General features: G+C 41.5%; 1 protein-coding gene across 7 annotated transcripts in view; it reads left to right on the forward strand.

The window, feature by feature from the left end:
- The window catches only part of USP7 (ubiquitin specific peptidase 7), an 83,217-nt gene that overhangs the window by 14,867 nt on the left and 42,225 nt on the right, over window positions 1-26,125 (forward strand). For 2 of the 7 annotated variants that reach the window (XM_082199056.1, XM_082199058.1), the window contains one exon: window positions 25,224-25,375. The exons of 4 other annotated variants lie outside the window; for them this stretch is intronic. In XM_082199056.1, coding sequence (XP_082055182.1) covers window positions 25,342-25,375 — 34 coding nt within the window. In that variant the 5' untranslated portion in view covers window positions 25,224-25,341. Of the gene's footprint in view, window positions 1-24,122; window positions 24,276-25,223; window positions 25,376-26,125 lie in introns of those variants that run through there. One more of the 7 variants, XM_082199057.1, reaches the window with a different exon arrangement.

Genomic DNA, 26,125 nt, shown 5'->3' on the forward strand with positions numbered 1-26,125 from the left:
GGGCCTTTGCGCTGATCCAGCTGGGTCTTCTGATATTAATGTACATGAAAACAAATATGTGATATGATTGTGTGTGGAGATTTTTGTGTTTCATATGCAGGAACTTCTTATTACTGTATCTTGAGAGACTTCACCTAATATCTGAAATGGTACAACCCACCTAGAGGTTTACCAATAGAGTGAGAGCTAGTCATGTGTTACTTTGTGGCAAGTTAAGAGACATGTACAAATTTATTGTTGAAAGAGCTGTTTCTATATCTCCTTGTATCAAGGCACAGGCTCAGAGTATGTATTCTAGTTCCCTACATCAACCAGAGCATTAGCTGAACTTTAATGGGTCATTCTCCTCCCCTTTCAGTGGGACTTAAGGATTGAGTATCTTGAAATGTACTGGTTAACCTTTTGCTAGCTGAAAAGTACAGAGCATCTTGCAAATTCAGGTCTGGACCTTGGTTACAATGGTCAATTTGATCTTGCTTCATGCTTGAAGGTCCTGTGTCCTCTACGTACTTAGTTTTGATATTGTTGTAAATTAAAACACCACTTTATTCATTTATTTGCCAAATTTTTACATTGCCAACATTAAAAAAAATCTTTGTTATTTACAACTAAGTTTGACCCCTCCCACATCAGTATGTATGAACTTAGACCTTTTTCACTTGAGCTCTATTACTGATATTTGAAAGATTTCTGATAACTTTCCAAGGAATCCTGGAGTATTCCACCACAATGCAGTTGCTCTTATGAACATTTTCTGTTTGTAAAAGAGAAGAGGGCTGCATCTTTTTACCACAGTCAAGCTGCAGAAGAGAAGAGGAGAAAATGCACTTGACCATATGGGGATGAAGAGAGAATGTTTTGGGTTAAAAAGGTAGAACTGCCATCCACATAAAGGTGGTGCTCAAATCCATATGAGATGATCCACACGTGAGGAGTCCCAGACCGGAGAAGGAAAACATAGGAAGGACTTCCCCAAATGGGAATACTGAAAGGAAACTTAGAAAACTAGGAAGAGAGCCAACTGAAGAAAAGAACCACAGAGAAAGGGGGTTAAACAAGAGGGTTTTCAACTTTAGCCAAGGCAGCAGGGATGTCTTGGGAGATGAGTGCTGTGTAAGGAGACCTTTGGACTTGACATGAGATCTTGGTTTCTATACCTTACTAAGGATGCTGCTCCAAGTAATAATCAGTACTGATTATATATGGGAATGGGGTCCTAGACAAAGGTTGTGAATAGATTGTCTTGGTATTTACATAAAGCTTTACTGTAAGCAAGAATGCTGACAACATTTTCTTAGAATGTTCTAAAGCTGATGCAGACCTATTCTCTTTCTCCTCTTGACTTCTGGAAATACTCCTAATACTTTTCTTAGAATTATTCAGAAGCTTTCTCCTTTATTGCAGCAAACATGTTTTTCTTTTTGTTGTTAATGCTCTTGTGCTTAGACTCTGATATTGCCTTCAAGTCATTTATAAGTCAATTCTTTTATTGCTTCCACTGTTCTTAATTACTTTCCCTTTCTCAGTAATATCCAGTTTAAAAAACTCCAATCAATGTATTGTTGATTTTGCAATTTGATTTTACAGCACTGCAAAATAGCACACCACCACAAAAGATTATCTGTATACAGAAGAAATGTGATCAAATACTGAACTTGTAACATCAGGCAATAGCTTATAACAAAGCTTCAGATTTTTCATTTTTTACCATACTTATTTGAGGCAGAATAAAAACAGTGGATTCAGTTCACTGTGAAGAATTTAGTAAAAATAGTTGTTGTTGTGACAGGAGCAGTTTTCATCTGCAAAGCAGTCTACAGTACTGTAGAGTGGGATGCTGTTTCTGCCTTTTGGGTTGTTATTTACTAATATCATAATTAATTTATCAATCATCTTCTACACAGTTGTCTCAAGACAATATACAATAATGCTGCCAGAAGCTCAGAGACATGGATGAGAGAGTCCACAGGCCTCTAATTGTACTGTGAGGGGATCAAAAACTTCTAGCTGTTCTTGAACATTAAGATATCCTAGTGTTGTTTAGGAGAAAGGAGTTTCCCCTTCTTTTAGAAGAAGCATTTCACATGACTATTTCAGCTCACTTTTGGTAATTGGCTGGGTAAATGCTCCAAAATGAATCCACTGACTACCTGGATCTTGGCTTGGTGAACTTGTATATGTCTGGGAGATGTCCAACCCTTCACAAGTCTTGTTGCCATAAAAATAGAATCCTAGTCTACCTTTGAAGCAAAATGCACTTGGTTTTGCTTGTTATCTCTCTTTGAATTATTGAAATGAGTGCTGCTGTTGTTTGTTTTAAACATAGTTTTAAGCAAGGTGGATTTTGATGTTGTTTGCTTCTTTGATTGCCTTGTGGCAGAAATTCAGTTAACATATTTTATAAATATTTGAATATAAATTATATTTAAAGAATCAGAAACTTTTGTTTCAGACTTCTCTATAATTTTAAGGCTTGAGAGGATGACATAGTAATGTAGGAGGACAGGGAAAGAAGACATCCATTTATACCAAAGGGTCAATGCAAAACTTTCTCGCTTTCCTTTCTCTTTTTTGAAACACTTCTTTCTGCCATTAGTGCTTCTAGTAAATGGTGGAATTAGAAGTGTTGTAAACTTTCAGGAGGGAGGTTGGTGGAAAGAGGTAAATGGTAAGCTGGCATCACTTTGGTCCTTGACAGACACACAATTTAATAGATAACATCAATTTTATAGTAAATTGTATTAAAATACGATAATAAATAAATCTGATGTCAAACCAAATCAATCTTGTTAACTGACTAGGTATGCTTCATACACACTAGTTATGATGTTGGTCATTATAGTGATGCATAAGGTTTTTAGGATAATATACTTTGGACTAGCATATTTATAACTCTCATTTCCAAGGGGAATACCGTATTTTTCGCTCTATAAGACGCACCAGACCACAAGACGCACCTAGTTTTTGGAGGAGGAAAACAAGAAAAAAAATATTCTGAATCTCAGAAGCCAGAACAGCAAGAAGGATCGCTGTGCACATAAAGCAGGAATCCCTCTTGCTGTTCCGGCTTCTGGGATAGCTGCGCAGCCTGCATTCGCTCCATAAGACGCACATACATGTCCCCTTACTTTTTAGGAGGGAAAAAGTGAGTCTTCTAGAGCAAAAAATACGGTAGTTGTCAAGATTTCTACTTACAGATAGGTAGCCGTGTTGGTCTGCCATAGTCAAAATAAAAAAATTCCTTCCAGTAGCACCTTAAAGACCAACTAAGTTAGTTCTTGGTATGAGCTTTCGTGTGCATGCACACTTCTTCAGATACACACTGAAGAAGTGTGCATGCACACGAAAGCTCATACCAAGAACTAACTTAGTTGGTCTTTAAGGTGCTACTGGAAGGATTTTTTTTATTTTGAGTATAGCTTAGAAATGCATGCTGAAGTCCATAGGGATGTTTGCCTGTTTCATGCATATTGCTAAACCAAAGTTTAGTATTCCGTAGATGCAGGAGCCTTGCGTTCATGTGATTTTTTTCCCCCTGTGTGACCAGAAGGAGATTAGAAGGCTCCTCTTGCTCAACTGGTTTGCTATGTCTGAACCTGGATAAAGTGAAGTTTGTGTTAACTATGGGTTATTGAAATTAGTCAGCCTCAAACCATTCTTAATGATCTGGAACCTATGAGTTGTCATTGGATGTAATTATGACTTGTGAAGCCTCAGTTGTTAAGATTTGTGCTTCTTCCTTGTTCTGTCAGGAAGAGTCACTAAAGATGAGGTAGTGTCTTGCTGCATCAGGAAGCACCCAGGCTTTTCTTAGCTGATCATATACTTTCATTTGCAGAACTGAAACACTTGTTAAACATATTTCCACCAATTGTCTATTGCTAGACATATCCTGGCTGCTGTTGATTTTGCTCATGCCCAGTGGCAGCTTGATGTTTAATTGGAAGACCAAGCAGTAATTTCTTGCTGCTTTGTATACATCCCCTCCCCCAAACCAGGCTACTTTGGAGCAGAATATTTGATTTTGGTCCTTCACTTTCTGTTCTCAATTTGGCATCTTCCATAGGCTTTACTAAGTATAAAGGAGTATAGGATAGCTACTAACTTTCTTAGCAAAACTGCTGATGCTGTGTGTGTATATGTATCTACCTATCTGTTTTATCATGTTGTGTAGCACTTTGAGACTTTAAAAAAAAATTAAGCAAACTATAAAGGTGGTATCCCATGAAATGCTTCCACTAGTGTAAGGACTTCTGGCTTTGTGGTGGAACTTCTCCTTCCTTTGCCGACCTGTGTCCTAAATCTGTTCTGGATTTCCCTCCAACCTTCTGGTGCATATTTGAGAAGGGAGAGAGGAAGCTCCATTACACAAGAGGAAATCCTTGCAGTAGTAGAAGCACTTCAGTGAATACCACCTCCCTAAGGGATTTCTAAAAATATATGTGTGTGTGGAGTGTGTGATGAGGGGTGGAAACCCCACACATAAGTTTGGGAAAGGCAGGACCATGGCAGAAAGTCCGAAGTTACATTCTCCTCTCATTTCACTGGAAAATATTGTGAGTGTGACTTAAACTTAGCTATATGCTGTTATGACTCGGGGAGGGGGGCAAAGCTGTATTTCTAAACTGCTATAACCCACCCTTGGACCTTGTAGTGAAAGAAAGATAAGAAATCATGTTATATTGAAGAATAATAACGGTGATTATAAATTAAAAAATTGTCCAGTAGCACCTTAAAAGGTAAAGGACCCCTGACAGTTAAATCCAGTTGCGAATGATTCTGGGGTTGCGGCGCTCATCTCGCTGTACTGGCTGAGGGAGCCAACGTTTGTCCACAGACAGTTTTTCTGGGTCATGTGGCTAGCATGACTAAGCCACTTCTGGCGAAACCAGAGCAGTGCACGGAAACGCTGTTTACCTTCCTGCCGGAGCGGTACCTGTTTATCTACTTACACTTTGACGTACCCAGAACAAACTTAGTTGGTCTCTGAGGTGCTACTGAACAATTTTTTGATGTATTTCGACTGCATCAGACCAACACTGCCACCTACCTGAATAGTGATTATGCTGTACACAGTAATAATAATAATAATAAATTTATTATTTGTACCCCGCCCATCTGGCTGGGTTTCCCCAGCCACTCTGGGCGGCTTCCACAGAGACCAAAAATACATTAAAATTTCACACATTAAAAACTTCCCTGAACAGGGCTGCCTTAAGATGTCTTCTGAATGTCAGGTAGTTGTTTATCGCTTTGACATCTGATGGGAGGGTGTTCCACAGGGCAGGCGCCACTACCAAGAAGGCCCTCTGCCTGGTTCACTGTAGCTTTGCTTCTCGCAATGAGGGAACCGCCAGTAGAAAATGGCACATCATGGCAAACATTCTGAAGCTGTGTTTATAGTTTTAAAAAAAATTAAAAAGCACCAAATTTCTCCAGAGCCTTCAAGGCATCTTGAAAGAATGACAGCAAAACAGGAATTTAACTTTGTTTAATTTTTTTTGTTGTTTAAACAGATTTTGACACTTAAGATCATGTAAGTTCATTTAAACATGAATACATTGTTCTGTTTGGAAAAATAAGAAATACAATTACATAGTGTTGTGAGTTTAGTTGCAGTGGGGATGGAAGGATGTATGCTCGAGTCCCTTCCAATTCCTCGATCCAACAGGGATTCAATTGCTGCAATAGCTAGACAAGTTTCTTTGTAATGGCCCCCTAAGTATGAATTGTTAAGGAAGTGGCTGTGTGCCCGAGGACAAATGACTGTGCCCCCTCCCTCAACTGTCTGGTAGTTAGAAATACAAAAAGCCAGAGTCAGGTGTGTTAGCTGAGGCAGCTAAGAGACAGAGCCATGCCTGATTTCAGCTGAAATACAAGGCTGTGGCTATGGGAGAAGCAAGACCTTCCTGCTTTTGGGGTGCTAATGCTATAAGCCCCTCTATCATATGCTCAGGTTTGGTGTGTGTGTGTGAAAATAAACCATATATCATAAAGACACCACAGTCTCTACTACCCCTCATTTTGAGAAAATCAAACCTGGGTAAGTGCTTGGAACCCCTGGAATCTCACAGTGCTGTGAGGTTGGTGTGGCATGCAACCATACTGTTTCCAAATGCTTCCTATAGTGGCTTAGTAACTTGGTTCATTTATATATTGTGTGTACTGGGAACACACATTACTTTATTGTAAAATAATGTTCTTCTTGAGACTGGCTTAACTTAGTACAGGTAATTACCGTATTTTTCGCTCTATAACACGCAGATTTTTTCTCCTAAAAAGGAAGGGGAAATGTCTGTGCGTGTTATGCAGCGAATGTGTGGTCCCTGGAGCCGAAAAATGAGGCAAAAATCAAACCGCGCTTCAGGGAGAAGGGAAGCCTGAAGAGAGGAAGTGGCAGCTTTCCTGCATTCTGCCTCAGGGTCTTACTGCCCGCCCTCTCTGTTTCGTTACTGTGTTTGCTCAAACGGAACAAAGAGCAGGGGAAGCCCCTCCCCTCCAGGCAAGAAGAGAGGGAAGCAGAGCGTCCGTCCTTCTATCCTCTCCCTGCTCCGGAGGAACAATGTTTGTGAAGGGAAGAGAGATTACAGGTTCGGCTTAAAATTCTGATTTGACTTCCTGCTTTTTGTTTTTGGAGACACACAGCATTCAAATATGCTTTCTTCCATTTAAAGAGAGAGAGAGAGAGAGAGCACACGCTGGCTGGCTTGTGTGGGTGGGTGGGGGGAAACTTTTGCCTTCCTTTCCTCACGTTATAGCCCTCTCCTGCATTCTTAGCCTTCTGTGTTTTTCCTTCCCTCCCCACTTAAAATGTGGTTACAAAGCATGGATCCACATGGATCCTCAGGATCTTTGCATTGGGTCACCCCAAATTCACCATCAGAGCACACAGCATGTCCATGGCTACAGCCTGCCCCCCCCCCCAAAAAAAATCACGCACCCACTTTTGCCTGGGGCTGCAATGGTGCAAAAACGTGGTTAAAAAGTATGGGTCCACATGGATCCTCAGGATCTTTGCATTGGGTCAGCCAAAATTCACCATCAGAGCACATAGCATGTCCATGGCTACAGCCTGCCCCCCCCAAAAAAAATCACGCACCCACTGTTGCCTGGGGCTGCAATGGTGCAAAAACGTGGTTACAAAGCATGGATCCACAGGGATTCTCAGGATTTTTGCATTGGGTCACCCCAAATTCACCATCAGATCACATGTCTGTGGCCACAGCATGAAGCACAAAAATGATACGTCCACTGTTTCATTCAGAATATTTTTTCCCTTGTTTTCCTCCTCTAAAAACGATGTGCGTGTTATGGTCAGGTGCGTGTTATAGAGCGAAAAATACGGTAACTTACTCAAGTGAAATTGTGCTGTGCATCTAAACTGTAGCAGTTAAAGCAGTCTAGCCAGTACCTTAAATGACACAACAGGGTGTTTGGAATTGGCAGTGAAGGTGCAGAGGCAGGAGTAGACTGGTGATGAGCTGCAACTTGCCCCAACTCTCTCAAAGAGTTATTTATTAATATGCATTATTACTAGAAAAACTGGAACAATGACAGCACTGTTCTGAAGTCCTGCAGATTGTATGCGGATGCAAAATATGTCTTGTAGAATAGAATCAAAGGATGGAACCAAATCATCCTCTTTCCTTTTCCCCATGGAAGATCTCTTTCCTTGTTATAACATTTGCGGATTAATTCAATTTTTTACCGAGCAGAGTTAATTCTTAACATTTGTATTTATTCTTTGTATTGTATACAGTTAACCAACTTGTGTATTTGTATCAACCTTGCAAATAAATTCACAGCAGTTGCTAACTTGCTCGTCTGCACACTGCTATGTTTGTCATTGACAGTTTTGAGGAGGAGGAAATAACTCTTATCCAGTTTATGAAAAATGTTTAATCACCTGGGGGTGACTTTTACTCAGCCCAGGCAAGTGGATATTTACAAGCTCACATGCACACATGTAAATGAGGCTTGCATCCTGCAGGTAGAGCATATGGGGCGGCTCTTGGGTCTGGTTCAGAAACCCCAGCTGGTGCAGAATGCTGCAGCCAGGTTGCTGATGGGAGCTTCTGGTCAAAAACATGTGACTTTAAAACAGCTGCACTGGCTGCCCATCTACTACTACTGAACCATGGTTCAAGGTTGTTGTATTGATTTACAAAGCCTTGAACAACCAGGGTCCAGGATATCCCAGAGATCACCTGAATCCTTATATTCCAGCTTGATCACTTAGATCATCTGCAGGAGTGTCTTTGTTCATTCCCCAAGTTGGTGAGGTTCCACGGACAACAATGAGAGACCATCAGTCCTGTCCTATGGAACACCCTGCCAGTAGAGATTCAGCAGCCCCCTTCTGTGCCAACCTTTAAAAGCATACTGAAAACTTTTATTCTGCCAGGCCTATGCAGACAATTAAGAATACATCCCCCACAATGGTCTGTTGAGGTTTGTTTTTAATTTATTTTTGCTTTCAACTTGTTTTTAACTTTTTGTGATGTTTGCTTTTTTGTGGTATATAAATATTTTTTTCTAAATAATTACTACATATGTTTTCTTGGCTGCTACTAGAAGTTCAGTTACTCCCTCCCAAACCAAGCCTGAAAAGGCAATGACATTCCACCCCATGTACTACCACAACACTCTGTACAGTACTACTCTATATACAGTTTGACTTGCTCTGTTATTGGACTCCGTTATGAGGTAAATTGTAAAGTGTAATTTAAAAACCCATCCTGTTTAAGTCATATGGTGCTCAGGATTATTATTACTGTTGTTACTAATTATCCTCCCTTCACACTAAGGTGCCGGGTGGGTTACACAGTTTAAAATACAGCATTTAAAACAGTTTTAAAACTTCTAATTACTGTACAATAAAACTCCTGCAATCACAAAACATAGGGTGACTCCAGGGATCAAATGCATTGTGAAACTGTGATAGAATACATCTCATTGTTTTTAAGTTGGAAATTAAATTCATTCCCTCCCCCCTTAAAAAAACAACAACCTAGTTTTAAAGGAAAACTGAATTTATTGCAAACATACACTTTCTTAAACTGAACTATGGTATTTTATCAAACACATTGTGTTAGAAGCTGCTTTTCTATGTAAGATAATATATTACATCAAACTTAGAAGCTTTAAGTGTTGTAAAGTCTGTTGTGTATTGCGGATTTATTATGGTAACAACATTGATGTCTATGAATATTTTAGATAAGCAGATGATTAGAAAGGACCGTGAACAGTAAGACCCTTGCACAAGGTTGATTGTAAATGTGCTCCAAGGGCAGAGGCTGGTTGTGAATGTCCTTCATCATGACTTCCTGAATGTTCATTTGAGACCATTAATCAGCATCTTAATAATCTTTATAGAAGGGAGATGGAGCAAGATTCAGATCCAGCGCTTTACTGCTGTGTAGCAGGCTACCATGCAGTACTTTTACTCTTTATTGACCATAAGGCCAGGAGGCATGGAAGCTGGTGGGGAAATTGTGTCTTTCTGTGAGCTTGCAGCAGGTCCTGGGAGTTATGAGCTGCTATGCAGTCTGTGTGTTTCAACCAAATTCATGCTACAACACTCCCTTTCCATGTGCGTAAGAAACTGAATGTAAATGGTTCAGAACAGATCTGACCTGGAAGCAGAGGTGGCTTCAATGTGTTCCCAGCCCCTGTGTAAATTTTTGTGACAGCAAAAGTGATGACAACATCTTAAGCCAGCTGGGTTTCTTCATAAAATCTTGCTCACCATGCAAAGGGCCATGATAATTTTTGGGCTGTATCTTCCTCCTGCTGCTGCTTAATACTTAGCACAAATAGCATGTTAGCCACTGTTAATGTGATAAATGTAACACATTGTGTAGGACCATTGTGCTGTGAAGCATAAAATGTTGATTTTCATACAATCCTGTTGATTTTTGTAAATGCTTTTCCTATAAAACAGCCTTCACCAGCCTGGTGCCCTCTAGATGTTTTGGACTGCCAATGGTTGTGCTGGCCGGTGGTGGTGGGAGTTGTCGACAAAAACATCTAGCGGGTACCAGTTTTGCAAAGGTTGCTGTTAAGTTCTTCTTACTGCTATATAGTTTTATGTGCAGTCTCACCATGTAAACTGAAATGAAGACTCTTCCATAATTGAGATAGCAAGCAGAGAGTTGTGAAATATATGCATGATATAAAAGGCTGTATAGATATATATGTGGGTTAACTTGCTTCTTTTCTAGAAAGTGACTGTTCTAGGACCTAACGGTCTACATACTCTAATCAATGCACGTGTAGAAAAGAAAATATTTAAATTCAGAATAATATACTGTGATTATTGGATCAACAGAATTACAGTGAAAATATTTATCTAATGAATTGGCCTCTTTGAAGTTTTTCTCTGCCCTCAATTTTTTTGTCAGCAAGAGATCCAGGTCTGTAAACAAACTCATTTGGAATTAATGTGGTAATCGATTAATTGGTGCAGTTAACCAGTTAAAAGTTCGATTGCCATCTTAAAACAGAACACAAATTGGAGTCATGCCTCTAGAGATTTTTCTATATCTCATTTGCAACACATTTCTTTGTGTTCTGCCTCTGCCTCCTCCCCCTTTCCCTGCTATTCCGTAGGAGTCCTTGGAGTAGTTAGCAAGTGGGATCTGGGCAAAGTCATGAAAGAAATTTTGCAGAGCAGTTTTCCTTCCTTTCCTGCAGGGACTTATTCAATGGCAAAAGAGAAAAGAGCAGCCCTAGGTATATTATGTGGGGTGTAGCTCATGTAAAATAGGGGCTTGCTAATACATTTGCAACTCAGTGAAGTATCTACACTGAAAAAGGTTGGTTTAAGTGTCATCTTGTAGTTATATGAGCATTGAAGGACAGCCATGACAGCAGTTACAGTGCATAAAAATAAAACTAATTTGTAGGTAAGGTCTGCATGTCAGTTAAGGGCATGAGCACCTCTGAGATTCCTGATCTAGTTCTAGGATCTGGGAAGGAATTTTTCCAGATCCATAGACTGTTATGAGTGATGGCTGGGGTTCCTAGTCTCTTCACAGCAAAGCAAATATAACACAAGGGTAGCCAACGTGGTACTCTCCAATTTTCCCCGAACTACATATCCTGTTTTTCCTGGCTGATGGCGCTGAGGGGAGTTTTGGTCCAATAACAAAAATAGGAGGCATGTCCAATAGGTAGATCACTGGACGTCTGCGGTAGATCACAGGTAGATCATTGGCTCCCCCCAAAGAAGCTGAACAACTGTGGCTCCCCTAAAAAAAGCTCAGCATTTTGCCTCCTCCCTGAAAAAACTCAACAAATTTGACCCGAACCACCCAAAAGGGGGTAGATCACTGCCAGTTTTTAACTCTGTGAGTAGATCACAGTCTCTTGGGAGTTGGCCACCCCTGATCTATAGGATACCATGTTGACTACCCCTTATGTAAAGCATTGCTTTGCTGTTCTCAAAAGTGTATAACGGCTTCAGACAGAGACAACATTTTTGAGGGAGTACGTAGGGATGGACTCTTCACAGGCCCTCATAGATGATGGCACTTAAAGGACCTCAGAGGTTACGGGCACAAAGCAGTCTGAAATACAGCACCCCAAGTTATTGCCTGTGCACAGAATAGTGATTGAATCATATGCTGTCTTGGGCTACCTTACAGTTTGTCCTGAGGGTGGGCTGAGTAGTTGGCCTGTCGGCCACTATGCTTCTGCTGCTTTACGCCGAAGTCTACAGAAGCTGTATGTAATAAAACTGTGACCTTTTACAACCCAGCTCTGTTTTTGTTGTCTTCCTTTCTACCCCTGCTTGCCACTGCTGCAAACTCAACCTTTGATCTCAGACACTAGTGTTCTCCTGCAAGTACCCTCTGCCCTCTGCATCAATTGTGGATGCATGAACCAACTCTGTCTATAGTATCACCAAAGAGGAACAAGCAGCTTCTTGACATTTTTAAAAAGTTTTGTCGGTTTTCAGTGTATAAACACAATTACAGAAATTCCCTCTCCATTCCAACTTGTCCCCTGCAGGACAGATCAGTCCATTAAGTTTTGCCCCAGTCCAGTTTGTGATTCCAGTGGATGCTATTCTTCAGGATTATCATTTGACTATTTTTTCAGAGGATGGCAAATTTCAGTAAAGTCATCTGCATCTTTTGTATTGTTCAATGTGTGCAGTCTCTTTGTTAATTTTTTCTGATAAAGCAATTACCCATACACTCTTGTTTCCAGCAAGGTGTATGCAAATATTCCATTCCTTTCCAGTTCTGTACTACTATTATGTGTGCTGCCACCAGAAGAAAAATGGTTACTGTAATTCTTTTTAATAGAGGTCAAGCTGCTCTTCTCTTAAAATGGTTAGCAGCCCCAAACTTGGGTTACTTTCCACATGTTGACCTGCAATGTGGTTTATTTCCATAAATGGACTCTGCCAGAAGGGCTGTACGTAATCACACGACCCAACATGTGGAATGTTGTACCTATCCTGTTGCAGCCTCTCCAGCAGAGGTGGGAGTATTGTTTTTTATAAGCTACATGCCATCGATGTAGTAATTTAAATGTTTTTTAGCCCACAAATTATTCCAGTCCACCTCCTTAATTTTGATACCTGTGTCAGATTTCCATTGTTGTTATAAAGAATTGCATCGTCCAATTGCTAACTCATTATTTTTTCTATAAAGCATAGATAGAAGGTGGGGTTTTTTGCATGTCCGTTTGTGTGTAAAATTAAATTTTCAAATGGTGTCAGAGGTCTTGTGGAATGTGCATTAATTTCTGAATTTGATATAAAGTGCATTATTTGATGAACACATAGCCAATTTACATTCTGCATTCCAACTTTTTGGAAACGAGCTGCTTATGCACCATAAGGCCACTGATACTTTGAGGTTGAGGTACTTAGTCACTAAAAGTGACTAAGAGAAGCTGGTTTAGATCAGAATGTTCAATGCTGTTGGGATTTTGTGGAATTTAAGAAGTAGGAGGGGGGGTTGAGCAATAGCTTTCAGTGTGCTGTAACCTGCATTGAATCCACAGGGTAATTTCTAACTCTTTTTGATAGTATTAAGCCAACTGGAGAATGATTGGAATTAAGGAATTTTTGTATCTTGATAACTCAAAGCATAAACAGGCCGTTAACTCCCCCCTACCTCCCGGCCTTGGATTAGTCTTCCTTATTGTATTAAATAATTCAGACACTAGACAAGGAAAAGTCAGTGCACTGTCATACCAGGTCCCCTTCACAGGACAACAAATTCTTTGATCTGAGCTGCTCATTTTTATTTTGTCAGCAATTCCTTCTCCAAGTACATTATGGCAGTGGATTTGCACTTGCCATGATCTGGGAGAGATTGCGATAAAGACTGCTCAGCTCCCACTCTTCTCTACTTGGAAAGGATTGTGAGATCCACCTTAAAGCAAGTGCAATGGATTTTGCCAGGTGGGTGGGCATTATATTCTTGACAGGTGGATTCTTCTACCCAGCTGTTAAAGTTAGCCTGGGAGTGGGGACAGATAAAATTTCCCCACTTATTTTAAGTTATTTCTAGCAATCCTCCTCTGATGGGAGATTCAACATTTGCACAGTTACATTTTCAGGCTCTTCAGTATTCTGAAAGGTAGTAGCTCATGGTGTTTGTGTCCAGCATTTTTATGCTGTAACTGTATTGCCGTAACTGGTGATGAGTGTAGTCTTTAAATATGTATATTTACTGGATACAGGCTTAAGAATAGATAGGATCTCCTTGGCCCATGTTCAGTGTTCTAACTAAATTCTCAGGACTGCATTCAGATTGGGATGGGGATAGAACGAGCATGGGTTGTATGCCATCATGAGCTCTTTGGAGGAAAGGCAAGGTACAAATATGACCAAAAAGAAAGATGGGAAAATGCCATTGACTGGAAAAGATCTTCTGTAGCTTTTCTGATCAATAATGGTGTTGGATTTATAGCTGTCACTTTGCTTCCTGATGAATTATGCTGGTATAGCATTCATTTCAGAGTGTACTGTATAAAGAAGGACTATAGCTCAGTGGCAGAACATCTGTGTTGCATGCAGGGTACTCCAAGTTCAACCCTTGGCATTTCCAGGTAAGGTTGCAAGAGATGGTTGTCTGAAAACCCAGAAAGCTGCTGTCAGCCAGACTCAATATAAAGCAGCTTTCTAGGTTCCTATAGTTTTGACCTGTTACTTTGGTGAGCAGACTAGATTTCTGTCTTCACTTGATGTTTTCAGTTGCTACATTTGGGGTGAATTCCAGAGGAATTCAGTACTTTTCAATATTTTACAGCCAAAATTAGTCTTACTAGTCTTTAAGAGGCCACAAATGTATTTCAGGATAAACTTTCTTAGGCAGTAAGCTATTTGGTAATATGAAAGAAGTAGTCACCTGTAAGCATTTACTAGACTTGAAGGTGCCTTGAAACAATTAAGATGAACATTTATGGTCATCCAAAGCTGTCTTGTGTTGAGTCAGACCTTTCATCTGTGTAGGTCAGTATGTCTTCAGTGGATCTCCAGATTTCAGACAGCTGCTTTTCACAGCCTTGCCTGCAGATACCTTCTGGTCTTTGCTCCCTAAATTCACAAAACTTCACAAAATACAACGTGTCATTTAAGTGGGGCAAACACTGCCTAGGACAAAGATATCTCAATTCACATACATACCACAACCATCCATCCAACAAGAAACAATTGATAGACACACTGTACCAAGCTTATATCGAAAAGGGTACCGGTCAAGTGATCTTATATATAATGATAGCACTAGCAGCAATGCAGTGCCCCCATACATAACCTACCCCAATAACATCTTTTCCCATTATTGACCACTACCCATTCTTTCTGATTCATGTGGGTACAAATACAGTGGTACCGTATTTTTCGCACCATAGGGCGCACCGGACCATAGGGCGCACCCAGTTTTTAGGGGGGGAAATCCAGAAAAAAATCTTTTTCCCCCCCAGCCCCAAAGAGCAGCGTACAGGGTGCGCACAACCTCTCCCTGCCGGAGGGGTTGCGCGCAGCTATGGAGCAAGCCAAGTTTTGGCTTCCCCTTTAGCCCCATGCAGCCTCTCCTTGCCGGGAGACGCTGCGCAGGGCTAAAGAAGCCATAGCCCCGTGCAGCCTCTCCTTGCGGAGGGGCTGCGCGCAGCTATGGAAGAAGTCAAGGCAGTGAGCGGGATGGATCCCGCTCGCTGTTTTGCCTTCCCCTTTAGCCCCGCGCAGCGTCTCCGCAAGGAGAGGCTGCACGGGGCTATGGGAGAAGGCAAGGCAGCGAGCGGGATGGATCCCACTCGCTGTTCTGCCTTCCCCTTTAGCCCCGCGCAGCGTCTCCGCAAGGAGAGGCTGCACGGGGCTATGGGAGAAGGCAAGGCAGCGAGCGGGATGGATCCTGCTCGCTGTTTTGCCTTCCCCTTTAGCCCCGCGCAGCGTCTCCTTGCGGAGGGGCTGCGCGCAGCTATGGGAGAAGGCAAGGCAGCGAGCGGGATGGATCCCGCTCGCTGTTTTGCCTTCCCCTTTAGCCCCGCGCAGTGTCTCCTTGCCGGGAGACGCTGCGCAGGGCTTTCCTGGCTTTTCTGGGAGGTGGGGGAATTCCCCCACCTCCCGCAAAACCGGCAGAAGCCGCGCGCACTTTAAAAGGGCTGCACGGCTTCTCCTGGCTTTCCTGGGAGGGGGGAGAAGGGACTGATGCGGCCAGTCAGTCCCTTCTCCCTCCTGTGGAAAAGCCCGCAAGAGCGCACGGAGCTTGTGTGCGGCTCTTGGGGGCTTTTCCCGTCTGCGTCCCCCCCTGCATTCGCTCCATAGGACGCACACACATTTTCCCTTGCTTTTTAGGAGGGAAAAAGTGCGTCCTATGGTGCGAAAAATACGGTACTTCTGGTTACGAACTTAATTCGTTCTGGAGGTCCGTTCTTAAGCCGAAACCGCTCGTTACATGAGGCGCGATTTCGCTAATGGCGCCTCCCGCTGCAGTGTGATATCCGCTCGCATTCCAGGGCAAAGTTTGCAACCGGGAGCATCTACTTCCTGGTTAGCAGAGCTCAATCCGAAGCTTTCACAAGGAGTATGTTACGTAACACAAGGTTCCACTGTACTACTGCCACACATAGCAAGGGACTATGGGACACTGGGCAGGGAGCTGAAGAGACTTGGGGCACAGGTAGTCTTTTCATCACTTCTTCCTGTTGAAGGTCAAGGCCCAAGAAGAGAGAGGAAAATACTTGAGGTAAACTACTGGCTATTGGGTGACAGAGAAAAGGCAAAACTACTCAACGTCTACTTTGCCTCTGTCTTCACCCAAAAGGAAAGTGATGCCCAACCTGGTAATACCAGAGTAAATGATGTAAAGGAGGAAATGATGTAAGGAGGAAGCTGCAGCCCAAAATAGGAAAAGAGGTAGTAAGGGAACACCTAGCTACTTTAAATGAATTCAAATCTGATGAGTTGCATCCAAGGGTACTAAAGGAGCTTGTGGGTGTAATTTCAGAGCCTTTTTATTTTATCTTTGAGAATTCTTAGAGAACAAGTGAGGTCCCTACAGACTGGAGGTGGGCAAATGTTGTCCTCGTCTTCCCCTCATCTTCAAAAAGGGGAGAAAGGAAGACCCAGGTAACTACCAACTGGTGAGCTGACCTCGATACCAAGGAAGGTCCTAGAACAGATCATTCAACAGTCGGTCTGTGAGCATTTAGAAAAGGATGCTGTGATTACTAAGACCCAACCCAGCATGGGTTTCCTCAAAAATATGTTATGCCAGACCAATCTGATTTCTTTATTTGATGGAATTACAAACTTGGTGGATCAGGGAAATGCTGTGGACATCGTATATCTTGATTTCAGAAAGGCTTCTGGGAAAGTCTCCTATGATATTCTCACAAGGAAGCTGGTAAAATGTGGGTTGAACGAGGTAACTATTAGGTGGATTTGTAGCTGGTTGACCAACGGAACCCAAAGAGTACTCATTAATGGTTCATTGTCATTCTGGAATAGAGTGACAAGTGAGGTGCCGCAAGATTCTGTCCTGGGCCCATTGTTGTTCAACATATTTATAAATGACTTGGATGAAGGAATTGAGGGGATGCTCATCAAACTAGCAGATGACACCAAACTGGGAGGGGTAGCTAATGCCGCAGAAGGCAGAATCAGAATTCAAAATGACCGTAACAGATTGGAGAACTGGGTGCAAACTAACAAAATGAATTTCAATAGGGACAAATGTAAGGTTCTGCACTTAGGCAGGAAGAACCAGATGCACAGATATAGGATGGGGAACACCTGGCTTACTAGCAGTACATATGAAAACTATCTAGGGGTCTTGGTGGGCCACAAGCTTCATATGAGTCAACAGTGTGATTCAGCAGCAAAAAAAGCTAATTTTATTTTAGGCTACATCAACAGAAGTATAGGGTCCAGATCAACGGAAGTGATAGTACCACTCTATGCTGCCTTAGACCACACTTGAAGTCCTGTGTCCAATTCTGGGCACCGCAATTTAAGAAGAATGTTGACAAGCTGGAACGTGTGCAGAGGAGGGACTGAAACTGCCTTGGTCGCGCTGGTCGATGATCCCCAGTGGGCTAGGGACAAAGGTGAAAGCTGTTTCCTAGTTTTGTTGGATCTCTCAGCGGCCTTTGATACCATCGACCATAACATCCTTCTGGACTGTCTAGAGGAGCTGGGGGCACTGTTATACAGTGGTTCCGCTCCTTCCTCCTGGGCCGTGTCCAGAAAGTGGTGTTGGGGGATGAGTGTTCAGACCCCTGGGCTCTCACTTTTGGGGTGCCTCAGGGTTCCATCATCTCCCCCATGCTTTTTAACATCTACATGAAGCCACTGGGAGAGATCATCAGGGTGTTTGGGCTGGGTATTCATCAGTATGCGGATGATACCCAGCTCTACCTCTCTTTCAAATCTGAACCAGTGAAGGTGGTGAAGGTACTGTGTGAATGAGAGCCTGGAGGCGGTTGGAGGATAGTTGGCGGCTGACGGGTTGAGGTTGAATCCTGGCAAGACAGAAGTACTGTTTCGGGGGGGACAGGAGGTGGAGAGGTGTGGAGGATTCCCTGGTCCTGAATGGGGTAACTGTGCCCCTGAAGGACCAGGTGTGCAGCCTGGGAGTCATTTTGGACTCACACCTCTCCGTGGAGGAGCAGGTCAATTCTGTGTCCAGGGCAGCTGTCTACCAGCTCCATCTGGTACGCAGGCTGAGGCCCTACCTGCCTGCAGACTGTCTTGCAGGAGTAGTGCATGCTCTGGTTATCTCCCGCTTGGACTACTGCAATGCACTCTATGTGGGGCAACCTTTGAAGGTGACCTGGAAACTACAGCTAATCCAGAATGCGGCAGCCACCAAGACCACATAACACCAGTCTTGAAAGACCTACATTGGCTCCCAGTATGTTTCTGAGCACAATTCAAAGTGTTGGTGTTGACCTTTAAAGCCCTAAACGGCCTTGGCCCAGTGTACCTGAAGGACCATCTCCACCCCCATCGTTCTGCCCAGACACTGAGATCCAGGGAAGGAGGCAGAGGGCCTTCTTGGTATTGGTACCCACCCTGTGGAATGCCCTCCCACCAGATGTCAAAGAGATAAACAATGTTAGGGAAGTTTATAATGACTGATGTTTTAATGTATTTTTAATCTTTGTTGGAAGCCGCCCAGAGTGGCTGGGGAAACCCAGCCAGATGGGTGGGGTATAATAAATTATTATGATTATGATTATTAACCAAGATAATCAAGAGTCTGGAAACTAAGCCTTGAAGGAGCTGGGCATGTTTAGCCTGGAAAAGAGGAGATATGATCGCCATCTTCAAATATCTTAAGGGCTGTCACATGGAGGAGGGAGCATGCTTGTTTTCTCCTGCTCTGGAGGGTAGGACTCAAACCATTGGTTCAAGCTGCAAGAAAGGAAATTCCAATTAAACATTTGGAAGAAACTTTCTGACAGTAAGAGCTGTTCAGCAGTGGAACAGATTCCCATGAGAGGTGGTGGACTCTTCTTCCTTGGAGGGTTTTAAGCAGAGGTTGGATGGCCATCTGTCATGGATGCTTTAGCTGAGATTCCTGCATTGCAGGTGGTTGGACTAGATGACCCTTGGGGTCACTTCCAACTCTAAGATTCTTTGATTCTATGATTCTTGTCAGGAGGGCTTATGTAATAAGAGCCATAGCAGTGATGAATATAGGAGGTGCAGTGACTGTAACGTATGAAAGAGGTTGGTAGGTTGTTGGTAGCATTGACAGCAGTGCTTAGAGATCACAAATTGCCACCTGTGCTACAGTGTTAATGGCATTAACTCTGGGCAAAAGAGAGCACACAGAGTGCCTCTCAATTGTTGCATGCCAAGGCTGCCAGCCAACGTAATACAGTACTGTATTTCTTTCGTCTGATTTTGGAAATTTAAACACATGTTGCAAAACCTCATTAAGGGTGGCTTTTTGAGGAGTTCAGAGGAAGGCTCTCGGTCTACTTATAATCAAATGTTAAGCAAAAGCTTTCAGTTATACTTTGAACAAGGGGTGGGAGGTTCTTGCTGATGGTGCTTATGGGCAAAGATTCATATCACCCAGGTGAGAACCTGGGTGAGGAGGAGGGGGGTGAAAGGTGTAAAATTGCTCAAAGGCCACTGAATGAGACAGTCTGTTGTCACAAATAGGGCCTGGGGCCTTCTTTTTGCGAGAAACAGAGGGAAAGTGAGTGGGTTGTCAAAGGTAAAAAATGAGATGGGAAGTGCTGCTAAGACCCATGGTGGTTTAAAGTCCTATGTTTATTTTTTACCAAAGTATTTGGTTAAATTGGAAACATTAGTTTTTGTCATTGTGGTTTTGCTTGTTTGCCTTATTACAGAATTGTTTATAGGATTTTGTAATTTCTATATATTGATGTCCCCCAGTTTATTTTTACTAGTTTTTTTCTTAAAAAACTCTTATCCTGTTTATTAAAGAAATCAATGAGAGCAGACCAAATTCCATTAAATGAATATTTCCTTTTGTTGTCTTTATGCCCAAACTTTACTAGTTCAATTTTTTGCCATCATAATTGTCTATACTTTATTATGCCATGCTTCTGACAATAGATGGTTCAAGTTCTTCCAGCATTTTGCAACTGTAAATGCACCCCTACAAATAATCATATTAAGATTTACCTTATCTCTGGGATGTGAAAATTTTGCTCACTTTTAAAAAAAAATCCATCTGTGTTTCCTTTTACCATAAGACTATATTGTTTTATTTTTATTTGTATTGTTTTGTTCCCTTGTGAATAAAATAAATAAGATGAAAAGCCATCTTTTAATGTTTCCATCATCATCAATAGTAGAGAAATAATATGGGGTGTTCTGTTATTTCCTAAAACAGTAGTCTTCAGCTTTTCAGACCTGCGATGAACCTTTAACCCAAACATGCATTTGGGGAACCCATTTCTTACCATATGTTTATATGGTGGTAGTGCTGCTGTTACCATCCACCTTAGATCAGGTCTTTGACCTGGTAATGGATCCTGACCCACCAGATGTAGACCAGTGTGCTAACACATTGGAGTTAAAATAAGTTCAAGTCCATCAGTCCTGTGGAAGATCCAGGTTTAAAAGACAGAATAATGTTTATTTCAGTTATTGTGAATCAATTGATTAAATTGATTGATGCTTGTAGACTTAGATACAACTTAAGCTGCACTGAGGGGAGAGTCATTAAAAGTTCATCTTCATTAATAGTTTATATTTGTGTACTTTTAGTGTTTGAGTTTGAAGATACAGCATCTTGGTTATAACCATACTCCCAAATAGGCAGTAAGTTGTGCTGAAATTAATGAAAGTCATGTATGAATGAATGAGGGAGGGAGTGAGCTGCATCTAACTTAATTGCTCCAAAGCACCTTGAACAGAGTTCTAACTGCAAATGACAAAATTAGGAACTTCAAATGAAAGAATACAACAAATAAGTTGTTTTGTCCAGAGGCAGGACTAGGTGGGGTTGAGGCAGACTGTAAATGCATCTCTAATGTATCATAGGGTGTGTGTGCTTAAATCAGCCATATACTTAAGCACTCACCTGGTAGCCATTGGTGGCAAGGAATCTCATCTGATAGGTGAGAGGGAGGCAGCAGTTTGGTCCCAGTGTGAAGCACATTTCGTGTTCTCCATAATAAAGTTAGGGGAGAATGGAATTGATTATAAAAAATAGTTATTTCAGTGTGATGGGTTTGTGGGTTTGTTTGTTGTTTGTTTGTTCATTTAGATACTTATGATTTCCTTTTTTAAAAAATAATAGCTTGCAACAGTTATATATACACAATATAAACACATAATTAAGATTGGAAAAGCATTGCATTGGTGTTTCAAGGTTTTTGGCAGACCTTGGCTCCTTTTTTTGTTAATAGAAGTACAATTTCTCACAGCTGAAATCTGTGGTACTGGTACTATATTCAGAAAGTTCAGTTTTCTACCATTGTTACTGCCAAGAGAGCACCACATAGTGCTCCGTGTAGTGGAGAGAAATATATTTTGAGATAGGGAGACAGGCCCCAGAAAATACAATGTGTGCTTTGGCTGATCTGATTACAATTATAATTTTGTATAACTTTTTGTCTGTCCCTCTTTTTTTTCTTAAAATTGAATTCAGCCTTTTAATTCCAATTTCACTTTGCAGTAGGACGAATTTCCCCAGAATGGTCAACAAGGACAATATCATTTAATGCAGAAAATTACCCAGTGACCATGTTGTTTTGCTCACAAAAGGTTGTTAAAAGTAACCAAGTGATTTCCTTCCCTCTTCCAATATACACTTATGAATCAAGTGAGGATTCTTAGCCAGGTTAGCAATTATGAGGCGGTGTCTTAATTCTGGATTAATTATTGTGGGATATAATTTCCAGTTGTGTTGGAAGGGTGATTGGCAAAGCATCTCATTTTGTCTCAGCCCTATTGAACCACCACCCTAGCATGCTGACTTGTATCCAAAGAATCTGCATTGGCAGGATCCAGAACTGGTTGGAGCAGCTCTGCTTCTGCCTCTGGATGAGTTTCAGTAAAATAGATGCAGGTATGAAAGCCATGATGTAGGTCACAAGCCTTCCCTGTATTCTGTATAGTACATAAAACAATGCTACTTCATGCTCACTGCTTCCCTCACAAGAAAATGTTTTTACAGGAAATCAATGTTGCTTTTGAATAAGGTGATTCCAAAGCACCTTGAGTGAATGTAGTGTGAGGTGAAAACTTCCTTTCCAGGGAATTTGATAGCTATGGATTCTTCCCTTTATTGGCACCAAGTTCTGCTTGCTTTTCCCAGCAATCAAGCTAGATCATGCTAGAATCTGATGTCTCTTACATTTTGACGCAATTCAAAACAGCATTTCCTTTTTTCACAAGCATTGCATCATTGTAGCTGTTACTACTTTATCCAGGCTCATGAGGCAATTTCAGCACCCATAGTTCATGCAGCTCATCAAAATGTGGGATAAAGGGGAGGAAATTTGTTTTGTTTTAAGCAAGTGACAATACTAAATAGTTAGCTCATGTTTTATCTGCAGAGTGTAATTACATCTGATATATAGTTTAACAACATTGTTACATTGCTTAATAGACAGAATAGTTTCTTTTTATCAGTTTCTGTGTTCCACAGTTTCATGGATTTACTAATTTTGGCTTGGGTTGGAGTCCTATTTTTTCAGCACCAAAACAAATCCCTATTTAGGGTGGTAAAAATGGAATTTACCCCTAACTCTTCAGTCTTGGAACTGAGTCTACAAGTTGGCCTCATTGCTGAAAGGTCAGCCTGAGTTTGTACTGTTCTCCCCTCTTTCTCCCCAAACCCTGCTTGTGTTACATCTTGACTGATTAATAGCTCTGGAGAACTCAGAAGCTTCCCACACCTTTGTGGCATTTTGGGTGAGCTCCCATTGCCCAGTCCCTGCTCCTGACAACCTAGCAGTTCGAAAGCACATCAAGATGCAAGTAGATAAATAGGTACCGCTCCGGCGGGAAGGTAAAGGTGTTTCCGTGTGCTGCTCTGGTTTCACCAGAAGCTGCTTAGTCATGCTGGCCACATGACCCGGAAGCTGTACGCCGGCTCCCTCGGCCAATAAAGCGAGATGAGCATCGCAACCCCAGAGTCGGTCACAATTGGACCTAATGGTCAGGGGTCCCTTTACCTTTAATAAAGGTATTACTCAACTTTTAGGAGCGTTTTTCTTATGGACCAATGCAGCTGCATTTGCTAGATCTCTATCATCTATCTATCTATCTACTGTATTAGCAGTTGTAAGACACGTACATGATCATTAACTCAGATTGGAACCTTCATTGCTTACATTCACACATTATAAAAACTATGTGGGGGGGGGATCCACTCTGATTGTGCATACATTAAAGAGATTAGATTATTTTTATAAGAAAGTATTATATATTAAGTAAGCATAGAAACATGCTTTTGTGGGCATTCAGAATTTCATTCCTGCTTGGAGGTGGGGTTTGTTGGTATTTTTTATGTGTGAAGTAAATACCACTTTTTGGTGTACTAATTAGTTTGACCTCATTCAGCCCTTTGCTTTAATTTATCGAGTTTTCTTGTCATTCAAACTCTGTTTATTTCTCTGAGCCTTGCAGTAAAAATCCGTTGCACAGCTGCTGATTTGTTAGGTTGCACTCCTTCTCTCTTAAGAATGTCCTATTTGGCTGCAATCCTATATCTTTTCCTTGGAATGATCCCTATCAGATACAGCTGAACTTCCAAGTAAACATGTATAGGATTGTGCAGCAAATGCACTGCTTCTTTGGTTTGTTTTCCATCTGGTATAGTCTGGACTTTATGGTGTGCATTTCCCTTAGAAAGTAAATGCTATGTTTAAAACACTGTCAAAGTTAGAAATATTCAGTGCTTACTCTGAAGGTAGATGATGAGATAGTAATTCAGATTAATTTTCCCATTAGTGTTTTGTTTCTTTGATTTGGTATGTTTTCTTACTTGTAAATTTCATTTCCATGTCTCCTGCCCTATGGGACTTTAAAACAAAAAAAGTATGTGTGGCTGGAGATAAGAGCTTTTTTGAAATTTAGCTTCCAGCCAGTGGCTGAACCAGGGACAGCAACTGTCACGGAACTCTTGGGTCCAGCATTCTGACTTACCTGCTTAAGGAATAGTAGAGCAACTACCAGTTTTCTCCATTACTCTCCAGTATTCGAAAAACCAGTTGTGCTTAGCAGAGCAAGTGATTTATAAACTTTATGGTTACTGAGCTTTATCAAATCAAATTCTCCTGAACGACAATGTGCAGCCAACACCTTTGAGAAAGTGAGCCTCCCCCTATTCCTCCATCATCAAAATCATCTTGAGCAGCACTGGCTTGATTGATTTGGGTGCAGTAAAACTTTGGCTATCACCATTTAGCATACTTTTCTCTCATGTTTAGTTAGTTGTTTGAATTGTTCAGAGTTTTATGGAAGCTCTCTTGCAATTAGTACAGTCCCTAAATTTGGTGATTATTTTCCTAGGTGGGCGAAAAGATGCAGGCCCTGTTTCTCCTAACAGCAGTAATATGCTGTTGTGTAAATGTATTGGATATAACCTCTGAGGCTCTTATAGTGGTAAAAGCATGCATTTTCTTTTAAGAGCGAAAAACAAGTGAGTCTTAACTCATCTGAGTAATACGGATTCCTCCCCCCATTAAAAACAACAACTCATGTTCCTTGATTTGGTTGATTCCATCTTTGTAGAAAAGCCATACAAATTAGCAGTCATCTGGTTATCTGAAGGTAGTGATAGCTACTTCTGGGTGCTAGGAACATACCAACTGGCAGTAGAACAGCATTTGCAGCCACTTAAACAGAACAGCAGTGTTATAGAGGCTGCTTACAGGGCTTTCTTGGGCTACAGGCTACTGGCCCCTGACTAGCACAGGAGAATGAGCCAAGCATGCAGAAAATTTCATAGCACTTACCATGTTAGTGGACAGTGCAGTGCAAAGTGCCTTGGATTAAAAGGGAATGGGAGTACCTTGGATTAAAAGGGAGACTGAATAGCCCCTCCTTGAAGCTTCCATAACTAGCTACAGTAGCACTCCCTGCTATACACATTTAGAAGAGGGCACACTACATTGGTTTGACCCAACTTAGCTGAGAGCTATTGGGAAGGAGTTTGTATAATTTCAGAAGCTGTTCCTGATTAGGGAACTTTATCTTGTATCTTGAGAACCACGGACGTTGTCTGGGTGGGTTAATCGCTTCTCTTGCAACTCTCTAGGTGATGTAGCTGATCATCAAGCTGGTTGGACACAATAGATAGATGTTAGGCCACTCTTTACCACTACATTTCTGCACTGGTAGGAACGATCTCCACCTGCCGTCACTTTTAAATCATCATGAGCCTACTCGAACTCTATGTCTTCAACTCAGGTGAGATCTTAATATCTGGCTTAAGCTTTGCAGAACTTTTGTTTGCAAAAGTACATAGAAAACCACATTAAGATGCTTTAGTTCTTCAAGGGAATATTTGCAAACTGTGCAATTCCTGACGCCAGAGAGAATTCTGATCAATTTTTATGCAACAGATACACCCTCCCATGAGGGGGAAAATGCCCTCCCTTCTTTTGAAGTAGAGGAGCAGCAGATTTCTTTTGGAGAAACCGAAAAAAATGCAATACTACTTTTTTTGCACTCTTTTAGATGTTGAAAGCCACACTATTACTCTAAGAATATTAAGTGCATTATGTATCACTTGGTTTACCATAAAGTTATCATGTCTGATATTTTTAAAATACAGCTTATTCAGACAGTACTCACAGATTTAATTTATTAAGGTTTTGTTACACCTGGATGTAGAAGCTGCTACACTGTAAGGAACCTAGCATCCCTTTGGTTTTGCCAGTTTATGAGGACAAGGCAAAAACAATAAGAATAGAAACCTTCAACGTTATAGTAAAACAAATTGTTGTGTCTCCTCCAGTCCTCCTGTCAAGCAGGTAGAAAGCATGCATTTCCATAAAAAGAACTGGGGGAAAGAGGGGAAGGGAAACAAAAATCAATGAACACTACATGATATTTAGTCTTTTTCTAAGCTATCACTATCAGTTTCTCTTTTCTCATATTTGTCATCATATTTATCATGGACTTTGAAAAACTTGAAAATTTGCCCAGATCGAAACT

The sequence above is a fragment of the Podarcis vaucheri genome, assembly GCF_965113315.1.
Source record: "Podarcis vaucheri genome assembly, chromosome: 14".
Taxonomy (NCBI): Eukaryota; Metazoa; Chordata; class Lepidosauria; order Squamata; family Lacertidae; genus Podarcis; species Podarcis vaucheri.